At 41.7% G+C, this 14178-nt stretch overlaps 2 protein-coding genes across 2 annotated transcripts; both read left to right on the plus strand.

The window, feature by feature from the left end:
- The first annotated feature begins 5162 nt into the window (after nt 1-5162).
- Nucleotides 5163-8094, plus strand: Cpap3-b (cuticular protein analogous to peritrophins 3-B). The gene is made up of 4 exons (XM_046616375.2): nt 5163-5313; nt 6324-6680; nt 7093-7489; nt 7605-8094. Exons 1-4 carry the CDS (start codon nt 5277-5279, stop codon nt 7726-7728), a joined length of 915 nt encoding a protein of 304 aa, XP_046472331.1. The 5' UTR covers nt 5163-5276; the 3' UTR covers nt 7729-8094.
- Nucleotides 8095-10512: 2418 nt separating this feature from the next.
- LOC124214208 (protein obstructor-E) lies at nt 10513-13926 on the plus strand. Its single transcript, XM_046616378.2, has 5 exons — nt 10513-10680; nt 11523-11717; nt 12150-12334; nt 12417-12649; nt 13730-13926. Exons 1-5 carry the CDS (start codon nt 10632-10634, stop codon nt 13764-13766), a joined length of 699 nt encoding a protein of 232 aa, XP_046472334.1. The 5' UTR covers nt 10513-10631; the 3' UTR covers nt 13767-13926.
- Nucleotides 13927-14178: the final 252 nt, after the last annotated feature.

Here is a 14178-nt window from a genome sequence, read left to right on the forward strand (position 1 = left end):
CACGATTAAGCTTGTTCAAAAATAGTGTTTCACATATCCGTGAATTGAAAAAAAAACGTCATTATTAGATTAACATAGCTACTTATTTTTCAGTGTAGGCGAGGTTCCATTTTTATGGTACAATATTATCTATAGGTACGTATATGGCACATCTCGAAATTAGGGAATAGTAAAATAATATTCCCATTTTCAAAGGTTTTCGACGAACGAAGCAGTGCAAGTAATGCAATAACTACTTTTACTTTGTAATTGCAATTGCCTGTGAGAGGCGATATTTTATAGATACTGTGTAAGCTCAACTGGTTGTAGCAATAGGCTTATAGTAAAATTCTGTGATAAAACTGCCTTGCTAAAAAATTTCGACAACAACTGAAAACCATTTTCCTCAAATATCATTTGCGCAAATCGAAATATTGAAGCAAAGGCATGGGTGCTACATCACTTGTGGTTCAGACCTGTAATTCCAAATGCCAAAATTAAAATACTCAAAAATCTTTGCCTCATTCGCGTAATGTCTTCACATGGAATGACTGCAGTCATTAGTGAAGACTAGGCAAGCAAGTACCTATCGATATTCGCAGATTTGAATACTAATCGTAAGATATGTAAGTTAATTTCTTGACAATACCATGCCATTGATTCCGAAAATCATTACCATCCCGAAGTAATGATAGCTGTTGCTGGAATAAAAGTTAGCAAGACATCTTTCATAAGTGAAAACATTCTGCTTCGACCTGTGATACACACTTTATCTGGACTTTTTACTTTTAAGTTGAAAATATGTTAGCATTTTCTCGCGTAAATAACTTTTTTAATAATAATAAAATATATATTATTTATAATAATATGAAATAGGAAAAAAATTTACAATGAATCCGAAATAAATTTCTATAAAAATGCGTGTCTTGGAATGCCAAAACTTTGAATATCAAACTGACTTGTAGATGCTTTTTTAGCAAATCGACATCTTACGGGGGGGGGGGATTGCCTTTTGTCCGTTAAATTTGTTGTTTTTTGTAATTTTCTGGTAAAGAACCTATACAACGAATCAATGCGGATTTGGAATGTGAATTTATTTATTTCTTATCGAGTCACAAAAAAAAAATAAAAATCATTTCCTCCCAAAAATACACCCTCTCCCAACCTACCCACGATTATCCCCAATTGACGCTGTGCACCATTTGAGTCTTCCGTTTAATCCTGCAACAAAAACCGAAGAACATTTCACTTCACAGGCATGTAGCTATCGTTTGACGAAGCGAAAAAAAAATTAAGCATCTGGTTGTTATTGCAGACCTCACAGCCGGGTACTAGAAGTACCCGAATTTCCTTTTGTGCTAGCTATAGGTCCCACAGTCACCCTTCTCGATAGACTCACAACAATAATAGTGGGTTCGGGGTCGATTTAACAATTAATAATATAGCCGCCAGATATTAAACCGTACTTCAGGGTTTATTGGACAGGCTTTACATTCATTCAATCAGTAGTTATTCAAAGCTTGTGTCAACTTGGGTAACTTTCTAACGGTTATCCGTTCAACACGGGTCTCTTCGCGAGCAGAAACGGAGTAGGCCCCAGGATGACGTGTACAGGTACCATCTCACCCGACTACAACAATTTTATGTTATTTGTTATTTATTTTCAAGTATTCTTGATCAGTGGACCGCAATAACCATGTTGGTTTCCCAACGTGTCAACCACCCCATGTCAAAACCTCAACCATGAGGCCCCGGGAATGCCAGCGCGAGAATCCCCAACCGGCTCTACCCAGTTATGCTCTCGCATCTAATTACTCGATCGGAAGTGCATTAGAAACACGATCCAACGTCATTTAATAATCAAATCGATCGTTATGAGCCTCGATTCGTCGAATTGATAGCCCCATGATCACACAGATCACTGTATCACTTTCGCACACATTACGAGCTACTATCAACAAGACTTACGTGTTGTCTCTTCTGAGCTTCGACTAATACTGATCTGGTTTTGGATTCTTCTCCGTATTCTCCTCTCGCTTGCTCTCGCGGGAATTTTGGGAACTTTAGACTGTATTGTCTTGTTGACCACTCGCCGTAGTATGCGTGAGATTAGCGTAGGTACTTGGATTCATTCACTCACACATCGTAGTATTATAATACATTCTGTCCATTTACTAATCGCTAGCTGATCTGTAGCGGTCATTCACCCCCTCGCCTTACCATACCTCTCTGTTATTACATATGGTTTCAAGTAGTGCTCGTCCAAACTGTAGCGTTGTCGAGTACACTTCTTAATTTTTTTAAACATTCTCAAGTTGAGATCGCGTTAAACATTGGATTCTAACTTAATAATTACGTGGGGCAATAATGGTATGTGGCAATGGCCGATTACGAAATTATAGGTCATAATGCGTCGCCAACACTGCAAAAAAATGACGTCCATCTTTTTGTTTTAAACGAAAAGTATTCAACGTATTGCTTTCTTTTCGTCAAACGATAGATACTGTGTACAAAGTAAAATGTTCGTGGGTTGGTGTTGCAGGATTAACGGGAAGACTCAAATCGTGCACAGCGTCAACTGGGAATCATCGCGCGTCAAGGGGGGCGTATTTTTAAAAGGAAATGATTTTTAATTTTTTTGTGAATAGATAAGAGATAATTAAATCCACACGCCATAATTCGCATTGATTTGCTGTCCAGTTTCTTTACCGGAAAATTGAAAACAGCGACAAATCTAGGGAAAAAAAGAGGAAATTCTCCCTTACAATTTCAAAAACCACAACCAGAACAACGTGGGATCAGTGGTTGAGAAGATTGATAACCACAACCACGTAGATTTGATTCGACAATTGTAATAAAACCTTCCGGTTGCGGTAGCAAAGTTTTACGTGAAAAGTACTGAAATATTTTTATTCTCATGTGCAAAATATGTGAATTGTCTACATGAACTCAAAATTGACTCGTGATAAAAAAAATATTGGTTGCGACAAAGAAAAAAAAAAAAAAACACACATTTTCTAGGTACACTCAAAGAATCACACATGAACGCTTCACGATTCATGCATTCAGTTATTCTCAAAAATCCACATACATACTGCGATCGTGTGAAATGTGTGGAGAGTTCCGCATGTACGGATACTATGAATTATTTCAGTCAGAGACTCGATTCGTTTGACTATGACCTTCATATACCTTATTTGGTAGACATAACTGGACCACAATCTCAACCCATTTCGATTTTATCAAGGTCATACTTCTATTAAGAAAATACTGTTAAAAGCAGTGTATTTACCAACGACGATCTTGTCACTCGTTCTGTTCCCTCAAAGACTCTCGCTTTGTCGTGCCTCGAGATACGTGTAGGCTGGTGACCGATTTTTTATGCCATCAATTTCGCGAAACTTCATTGAATGAAACAAGCTTGTAATTCGCATAGAACATACAATGCCGACGCGAGGTGATCATGATGACCGGTGGTCACGCAGGTTCTCCGAGAGCGATCGCGAAATTTGTCGGAAAAATTACCGAAGGTAACGAAAATCCGACTGCAGTCCGCAAGAACTCGATGATCCTATAAAACCATGAATATTTGAGCTGAAATTGGAAACCCGCAGAGCTAATTAATTACTGATGGAGGAAATTCATTCATATCGGTTTGTAGACTTTTGATGTTAACACGGTATTTTTTTAGAAATCAGGACGTAATATTTTTGCCAATTCGAAGTCAAGCATCACTTCTAGTCGAGCGTTCGAAATTGTATTTCCTCATCATTCTTCTCGTCATACCATTGCTCGTGGGCATCACTAATTCTTTTTTGTTCACAGTATACCGATCGGTATATCTGTCCGTAGATTTTTCTCCGTAATAGCAATTCAAAAGCTTTGTTGTCACGATGTGCTCCACTGTGCCTTTTGTTATCAGAAAAGAAAATATCATACTTCTTACCGTTCCATTTTATCTGTAGATCGCGCGTTAAGTTTCAGACTCGTCTGAATGATTCCAGTACAAAAATTGGTGTTATACTGCAACAGCTGCTGACTTCTCTTCATGCCTGATAATCATAGCAAAATATAACCTCTCTCAGAGCTGATCTGCGTCTTCTTTGTCCCAGCACAGCCACCGATAACTTGCAGGATAAAGTCAACTGCATCTATGGTTTCCTTTGTCCACATGATCATCGCGCAGTGTGCTTACACGATAATCTGCAAGATTCACCTTAAAGGACTTCGATCATCCATCAAGGAATGAACAACTACGTTTCAATTTCGGGTTTAATGAACCCTCGAGATAAACGTTGTTCCTCAGGTCAGCCACGCACTGCACGTGAATACCATCCAACATGCCTTTCGATTCTCGTTTTCGTTGAAGACGAGCTCAGAACATTTTGCATGAGAAAGTATTTGAGTGGTTTGCGGGACCGCGAGAGTTCTTATTTGCGAATTTTTAAGGATCCTGTTCGAACACTCAGCCGATGGATGAATACCAAACAACCGAAAGGTAAGAACTGCAGGAGGAGACGTGAATCGAATGAAGGAGAACTCTCGTCTCATGGTCAAAGTTATGGGACAACTAAGCACCCGAACCGAAGAGAACATCAGTTATACAAACCAGCTTATACAGCATTGTAAAATCTCTGAGAATCTCTTCAATTAATCCGCTTCTAGGCAGTTCATAAAAAAGAACCGAATTATCCGTATTACATAGGTTCTTGAAACAGGTCAGCAGAAGTTTCAGTAATCCCTTGCCAAATCTCATTGTAGAGAATGCAAATGAACGTCGTGCATGCGATATTTAGAGAACAAGTCAAATCTGCGCACGGTGGTGTCGGCCTTGAACCGGTTGACCTACCGTAGCCAAATGAAATCCCCCGGAATCGTAAATACACTCAACAGCCGGACCTCTCCGATTGCGAATCGTGATTGTCGTCGGCGTTCGTCTGGGCTGCAAATCCCTGGGCTTCCATCCCAACGGCGACATGTCACGCAGTGTCGGGACATTCACATTATACGGGGCTGCATGTCTTCTTTGTTCGATCCTCTGCACACGGTATCCGTCAGCGATGATCAGCCATACATACGCCGTGGTACCGAGCAGAAGCCCTATTCTCGACGAAGAATGTTGCAACTTGCCCGGGCGAAGTGGGGAGGCATATAAGGCCCCGATGCCTCGATCAGACCCCGCAGTAGCCCAATAGTGATCCATCCATCCGGACGCGATCAGCCAATACTTTCCACACGCACTGGCTACAGCAGTCTGACGTGTTCGCCGTTCGCGATCCTTTACCACCGGCACCAGGATGAACTTCTGGTTCCTTTGTCTCCTGGTTTGCGTCGGTAAGTCAAGACTCGAGAGCTCAGGCATAAGGGGAGGGTTGCGTTAATGAGTGTATACGAAGACCGGGTGAAACTTGACTTTCTTCACGCGGGTTAGACTGTTTAATCGGTGTTATCCGGCCGTTACAACGTTGCACGTATACGTGCGTCCCACCTATAAGCTACCTGTGTTACCGGTGCGGAAATCGGTTCTGAAACAATCGATCTGACCACTCGGTGATATTTCTCTTTCATCCCCACTCGTTTCTCCGACACTTTCTTTTCAAGTAGGTATGACAATTGATTAGCCAAATCTCTGCCTCGATACCGCGCATTGAAATTGTGTAAGCCGGATATTCCTCACGGGGTTAATCGCTTATGCGAAACGCAAGAGTTTATACCGTGATATTTGGCTATTTAAGGAAACTGCATTACGTACAGCGAAGCGGAATGAAAACTGGTTGACTCGAGTCGAACTAAGATACTTCGATGACATTTAAGTTCAAACCGATCCAACCGAGTCGAGCGTACTTTCTCGCTTTCTTTTCGCACGAGGTCGCCCGGTATACCTGCACTCGTCTCTCTATGCCTTCGTGCAACGACCAAACGCCATTGCTGACCGTTCACGGACGAATTGGCTGCCTTGAAAATAACTCCGTTTGTCCTCTCTAACCCGTATGCATTCCGGTCTTTCTTTATCTCACGGCTGCCCGTTCTTCCGCGTCTAGGCGTGGCGATAGGTAAAAAATCCATACACGTATGAACACCTACACGTAGAATTGCACACATGTTGTACGTGCGCTAGTTTATTTTTTGGTCCGTACGTGGGTGCGGTGCGAATAGGTGTTTCTACGAAAATGACCGTTGGGATCTAATACCGTAAGAGTTGACCTTGCTCTACTTACCTTCAAGAAGAGCTTGGCGTATTCACCAAGATATTTAGTAGTTATTGGAAACGTTCCGATTCCCTCAAAATGCGTACGTTTATCCCAATCCACACAAATGCGTACTATATGCTCATGTTTCTTCAGGTGTGGCGACCGCGCAGCTTTCCAGAAAGGAACAGGCTGCTGAACAGGCCCGCAGAAGAGTTGGTATAGCTTCGAGATCCAGGGAACCAACGGACAGCAAACCCCAGAAGAAGGAAGAAGAAGAATACGACGAAGAGGAGTACGAAGAATCACCGAGTGCCATCAAGCAGTTCAAGTGCCCGGAACCTAACGGATACTTTCCAGATCCGGAACAATGCGACAAGTACTACGACTGCCAGGACAATAAAGCTCATCCTAAACTGTGCCCGGATGGACTTGTCTTCAACGACTTCAGTCCTCAGCAAGAAAAGTGCGATCTTCCCTTCGGCATCGATTGCTCAACGAAACCAAAACTCCGTAAGTACACGTAATTTCGATTTCGGGAAACTATCGATTTCTCTCATTCGATCTTCAATCTGTTGAAGAGTGCAATGTTACCGTGTTGCCAAAGTAAATTTCTCTCAAAGTATTCCATAATTTGCCTCCGCTCGTTAAAAAAAAAACGATTCAATATTTGGCGATAAACTGAAGAAAACTTTCTTCTTGGAAGTAAATAGAAATCATCACGAGATCTCAAGCAATGACAACGTGTCGTAGAAGATCCACACAATTTCGTCCGAATGATTTGTTTTGTTGAACCCACCACGAAAGCTGTTCATTACATACCCAAACCTTGTATCGACATTTGAAATTCTTGACCTGATGTTGAGCGTAATCTCACGTGTCACACCAATGTCGGATGAAATCTGAGCTTCAATATCCATTACAGAACCTCCCATGCCTACGGTGAACTGTCCACGCTTGCACGGCTACTTTGCGCACAAGGAAGCCGGAGTCTGCGACAAATTTTACTACTGCGTCGACGGGCAATTCAACATGCTAACCTGTCCAGGCGGTTTGGTCTTCTCGGAGAAGACGGGAATTTGTAATTGGCCAGACGAAGCTCAGAAGAAAGGATGCGGCTCCAAGGAGCTGTTCAACTTCACTTGTCCCGCTGTCGACGATTCAGTAGCGGCGACGCATCCCAGGTATCCGGACGTGGAGGACTGCCAGTTCTTCTACGTCTGCGTCAACGGAGTTACCCCCAGGCGCAGTGGTTGTAAATTGGGTCAGGCCTTCGATGAAAGGACTGGGAAATGCGACTGGGCTAGAAAAATTCCCGAATGGTTGGTATTTTTACGTTATTAACACCTTTTGGGGGACGTTATTCGACACTAGGGTATTTGTATTTACATGAATCCATGTCTGAGGAAAAGTTGAAAACAAACGTTCATCTTTCAGCAAAGACTGGTACAAGGGTCAGTTGACGGACGAAGAATTAGATGCCCTGGAGAACCCGCCTCCGAAGCCTAAGCCATCTGGAGGATCTAGTCGTAGAAAAAGGCCGCAGAAAAGTCAAGACTAACTCTAATATACTTTAAGAATAAAACCTGTAATAGTTTTAATTATTATTTGTAAAGTATAATTTTTTTATTTCGAGATTGACCCAGTTAATGCTCTAACTAAAAAATTCTCTAACATCTTCTTGCCGTTGCTGGTATAACTAGGTAGAACTAGTCAGTACTTTCCAACTTGTTTTACGCTTTTGTCAAGGCTAAACGTCAAGTTATTTAATATTTTCCACAAACGATTAAATTAATCATTCGCTCGCGTATCTCCTTGGTGACAATTCCAAAGCTAATGGAGCCCGAAGCGATTTGGCTAAAGTTTCAGTTTCACTAAGACCTGTTTCTCTATACCTGTCTACAAATAAAGCACTCGTGTCGATTTACATTTTATGGTATTTCATGCATAATACAGGCATATTGTCGCGGCGAGTTGCTGGCCCTGCGGCTGTCGATCCTATGAATACCCGCAAAGCTTGTTTTAACGTTTCCACCCGGATACCAACGATACGCCTGAAATTATTTCGGAGCAATGAAAACCTCCTAAAAAAAAAAAATAAAAAATAACGTGACAATGTAGAGTAAATTTTTCAAAGCTTTTCGGAGGAAATTAACGAATGGAAAATTTTTGGTCTCGTCCGTAAACATCCATCGACGTCACCGTGTCACCGAATCAGACTTTCGCCTCGGGTCTACTGAATTTAATTCAGTTTCATTGACAATATGTGCGCATAATACGTGCCGACCTGACCACATTTCATCGTAAAAAAACACACACGCACAACCTGTTCATGTAATTTGCCCTACATTGTTCGGAGGTTCTCGATTGAAATTCGTGTACCTAATCTGTAATCAGCGTTCGATCCTGCAGAGTGGCAAGATCGATAATTTTGATGAACGCGGCTCATTATAGTTCGCAAATTTTTACGAACAAGTGTCAAGTATATCGACAGTGGACAAGAACGGGCCAAGTGATGCCCCGTAAATAAAATCTCGCAAAGTTTGTAGGAATTGGCAAGAAAATGTGAAAGTATCGAATTTCAACCAGTGGTTGGAATCTGGTTAGCCAAAATCACGAAGGTGTATAAACCGCATCCATTTCTTATATATCATAATATAATACTTACGTACGAGGCACGGTGAGGTACCCACAACGTGATACACCAATGTAGAAACACGTCTATCATATGCACCGAATGCTTACACAGAAGCAAAAAGGCTAATCATCCTGAAATGCTAATATCTAGCACCTCGGCAAATGTCACGCTAAACTCACCATTTCTATAGATCGCCTATTCATTCATTCGTTGCGTAACTCGTCGAATAACGGTGACGTAAAAAAAGAAAAAGAAAGAAGTCAGGCATCCTGAAGTGAATTTGACTAGAATCTTCTACGAAGAGCTCGGACGGAGGATGAAAATAAAAGCTTTGTACGTAAACACACGTCTAATTATCTCATCAATCGCGCGAGGTGGTACGCACTGGAATGATGAGCATTTTGGCAAAGTATACCATTATTGAAAAATGAAAGTGTGTCAGAGCATTGACTGAAAAGTAAGTTTCTTCCATTCGAATAGTTTTAAGAGAGAAGTTTGTCCGTAGTTCGAAGAAATTTCTCACCGCACGTATATTTGTATCAAACCTGAACGTTTGACTCCTTCAACCAGGCTGGTGAAATATATTTGATTCCCAAAACGATGCTAGGCTGCAGGTATCGAGAAAAATGACACCGCATATCTGTCGGCTACAAATCGACTGGCGTATTATACACAGTGGCACGGTAATGTCGCGATGAAACTGTAGCGACTGCAGTAAAAGGCTGTAGCAGCTTTCACGACATCTGAACATCTGTTGACACCGTCAGTAATCAGCAATGATTGCTTAAATCGCAAGAAGACCAACAGCTATCCGGCAAGATGAATCAACTTCATTTCTTACCGATCGACTGTTCGTTAGGCCTGGACAAAGAGGATTTTCAAGGTAAGTTACAAGTTCAGAAGATGCGTGCAACGTGAGGGCAGGTAAAAATAATTACCTGTTCAACTGGCTGACTTTTATTTTCGTCTTATAACTGCAGGCGAACATTCGTACGTAATGAGATATCTCACTAATGAGTATTTTTCTCAAAAGTCCTGAGAACTCGGTATTCTAACAATCAGTCTTGCTTGAACGATGTTCTACCCAACTACCGGTGAAGGTTTTTGTCGGCAAAAAGCATACGTACCGGTAGTTTGAAAGTGGCATTGCATACACAAGGGAAATGAATTTGTGGATAACAGTTGAACCAATTACCTTGAACGGTTGAAACATATGGCGCTTCACGACGCGAAAAAGCGGCACCATTTTGTTCAGGGATCAAAAGAGACCGTTAGCTAATGCGATCGTAGCATCGATGCACAATTATGGGAAACTTTCAGGAATGATTGGACCAATTGCATGCCATCCGCAGAAGAGTTCGGCGAAATAGCTGAACCGAATCGGGCGATTTTTTCGGCGATTCTTCGCTGACGCTGCTGTTAATTCTTACCGATCATGAATATCCGCAGGATTGGCCACACTGGATTCTGACAAGGCGTGACCTTTAAGATTTTCTCCACGAAGTCTCGGAGCGTAATGTTCGAAGAAAGAAGCAAAGAGAGACAGAGACAGAGAGAGAGAGATAGAGAAAAAGCGAGGCTCGATGCAGGGGTGAGAGGGATTTCTGATCACGTGATCATCGCTCTTCACGGTGTCTTTGAAGGGACGATATAGTGGGGAATCGTTCTCCGATAGTGGGGATTGACAAAGTATACCCAGTGGAGAGACGCCTTGACTGCAGTCTTTCGCGTCGAGACGCCTTTCCAAAGAGCGCCCAAAAATTATCTTTACATCAATAATAATCATTAGATAGTTACCCGTTCGATAGACAAGACAAACGATTAACATGACTAGAGTGTGTCTTGTGGTGGTGCTGGCTATTGCGGCCGTTGCATGTAAGTACTTTATACCTCCGCCAATGTCGCTCATCTCCACTTTTCTCCTCAAGGGGTCCAAGTATGCATAGTCTTTTTATGCAAATTTCTGCGACTCTCCTTTACGTCCGTTCGAACATATGGTAGCTGTAGGATAATTTTTCACTCCTATCAGAGAAACAAAGGGCATTTGATTCATTTTAGTAAATCATCACAATGCCCGAACGTCCTTAATTGAAGATAATTTCTAACGACTATTGCTCATTTTCTAATTTCAACGTCCGATCTTTTGACACCAGGAACATTATTGCGGACAGACCGTTTCTCTGTGGTAAAAATAAATGACGAATAGCGTGACATGTAAATATTACAAGTGAAATGCAACTGTATGAAATTTAAATTGGTAACTTTCTACGTTAACGGCTGACTGAATCGATCGAATATCTTCTCACTTCTAATGCTAAAATGAAAAGAAAAGATATATAAACCGATAGACACTTTTCATTTTTCCAATCGTACCGGATCGATGTATAATCTTGTACTTCCGCGAATGCATCGATAATCGATAGAGTATACTGAGCACGTATCATGGTAAACACTCGGACTATAGCTTTGCAGCACTTTCTAAAATGTAAATGATAGCGCTGTCTCCCTAAAGTTACACAAGAGGCTTGGAAATAGCTGCCGCTATCAATTGTGCAGCGAAACATATTACAAACGATCCAGGGACAAAGATAACGATCACCAATACAGAATTTGTCACTAATTAGGAACTCTCGGAGCGCAACTTACCCGACCAATTAAAACATCGAATCGACGGGTTAGCCATACATCTGATACTGACATTCGCGTTACTTTTACAGCCGGGGCGTTCAAGTGTCCAAAGGACAACGGAGAGTTCGAAGATCCTGTGCAATGCGACATGTACTACAAATGCATCGACGGAGTCGCCACTCAGATGCTGTGCCCAGACGGTCTGGTCTTCGATCCGTTCAACCGCAAGATAAATAAGTGTGATCACATCTTCAACGTTGAATGCGGCGACCGCCTGGAATTGCGTGAGTTTGAAAATTTGCAAATACATCAAATTATACTTTCCTACCGCGATTAGCCGCGTTTCTTGCCGAACGTCAAATTAGCGTCTAAGATGGGAGAACATTTAAACAGTTCATACGGGGTAAAATCTAGGTAACAGTGTAGTATAAGGCCCGATAGAAATGTTGCCGTAGGAAATTAACACCGCGAAGTGGGCTCGATTTGGGTTTTAAAACTCGGTTAAAAAATCTCAACTATTTTCCAAGAAAAGAAAGTTGGCTCGCTCTTTGCTCAACACTTGATTGCACGGTCGGGGAGGTTCATTAGTGTAACCGGCGACATGCAGAAGCCGGTACAGGATCGAACGTACAAGAAAGATCGTTACGCAACATGATCAGGCGGCTATCCCTTCAGCCGGTGATGATATAATTTATCCTCTCCTCTTTTTCGATCAGAGCCTCCTCAACCATCGAAGAATTGCCCAAGGCGAAACGGCTTCTTCGCTCATCCCGACCCGTCCGTCTGCGATGTATTCTACAACTGCATCGACGGAGAGTCAATAAAGATCCCATGCACGACGGGACTCCACTTTGACGAGTACACCGGAACCTGCGTTTGGCCTGACAGTGCGGGTCGCCAGGTAAGATTCGCTTCGCGTAGATGCGACGGAGCTTTGTAAGTCGGTGTCCAAATTTCTCCATCTTTCAATTGCCGTCGTACAGGGTTGCGGCAAGGTGGGCAACAAGCTGGCCGACGGATTCGAATGCCCGAAGGAAGTGCAACACGACAACCGCGACATGCCCGTCGATCATCCGAAATACGCCCATCCGGAGGATTGCCAGAAGTTTTACATATGTTTGAGCGGCGTGACACCCCGTGAACAGGGATGCAGCGAAGGAACGGTCTACAACGACGTTCTCCAGAAATGTGACGATCCTAAGAATGTTCCCGGATGGTACGTGAACACTGCTCGTATATGTAACTAGAATTGACAATTTTCACTCGTGACCGCAGATGCTGACTTATCGAAATTTCGATTCACTTCCCACGTCACGCGCGGCGTCGGAATTGATCGTTTCCGGGATTTCATAACTTTCTTCTCTGCTCTGTTAAATGACTTTTGTTTTTATTTATTTCATTTAACTTTATTTATTTTTTTTTTTTTTGTTTTATTCTACAACAACAACAACCGGCCAAGCGTGAAAGAAAGTCTGATCAGAATTTCTCACATTTTTCTATGTGGTTTCGTTTTTTCGTTTCGGAGAATTTCAAGCCTATAACACTACGCGCTTTCGGAACCGTCTAATTCGTAAACAAAATTTATCAAAATTCGGCCGGGATTTGATAGCTCGAGACTTAAATTATCGGATCGTCGAAGAATCGTCTCTACAGTGATTGATAAAATTTTACTTCACGTGTCGCCATTGCTCATTAACACATAATTTGTATATTTAGTGGCTTACGATGTCACAGGCAGCTCGATACACGCGTTTGACTTTCTCGTAGTCAAAAAGACGTTACAGAAGGGTCAATTTTGGTTCCATACTTTCATAAACTCACTGACCATCCTGCGTCATCAACTTTCAGCGAATATAAATAAATTTTATAACACTTTTCCGATCTTTACATTCGCTGCACAACCACGGAGAGAAACAAAATTCATTCGCTCCAATTTATTCCATTCCTCTATCTATAATCAAATTCGAACACTGAATAACAGTGATATTCAACAGCACCCTTAATATTTCATGTAACTCAACAGACCGTATCGCAAACTGTTTTTAATGGTCAGCTCCTTTGCAGTTAGTTGAGTACATCTAAATTTTTGACATCATTCATTCGTTACAAACTAGCCGATGAATACTTTCAATACAAATGATGCAACGTTTTCAGTGAACTTGGTTCAGGCGTTGTGAAAAATAATCTAAAATTTATACAATACGTCCGAAACAATAGAAAATGGTTTGAAATGAGAATGAATTGGACGAAAGACGATGTTAAACTATTATTTACTCAATTCTAAAAACTATTGCAGCGAGGACTGGTACAAGGAAGATGCCGCTAAGCCGTGAAGAAATCTGTGAACGTTTCCTGTCCCGCATCGGGACCTCCAAAACGACTTCGTTCTACACGTCTCAACTTATTTTATACGATTAGAAAACGATTTAGATATGAATACAATCTTTGTAAATGTTTTCTAATAAACGGTATTTTCTCTCAAATGAAATCTCATTATTGCGTTAAAGTAATTCATCGTCGGTGAAGGATTCATTCGTGTGAAACCGACATCTAGATAAGATTATAGCCAACATCTCTCGCTCTCTTATACGCGAATCGTGCATTCAACTATGAAATTAAATTCAGAGCTATGACGATGTTCTTATAATTGTAAAGACTTAGAAAAAACTATGCGGAAGTTTGGGTTTCTGATCGATTATACCCGTACTTAATGGCATCGACTCCGCGAATTCCACACCCAACTGA

The sequence above is a fragment of the Neodiprion pinetum genome, chromosome 3, assembly GCF_021155775.2.
Source record: "Neodiprion pinetum isolate iyNeoPine1 chromosome 3, iyNeoPine1.2, whole genome shotgun sequence".
NCBI lineage: Eukaryota > Metazoa > Arthropoda > Insecta > Hymenoptera > Diprionidae > Neodiprion > Neodiprion pinetum.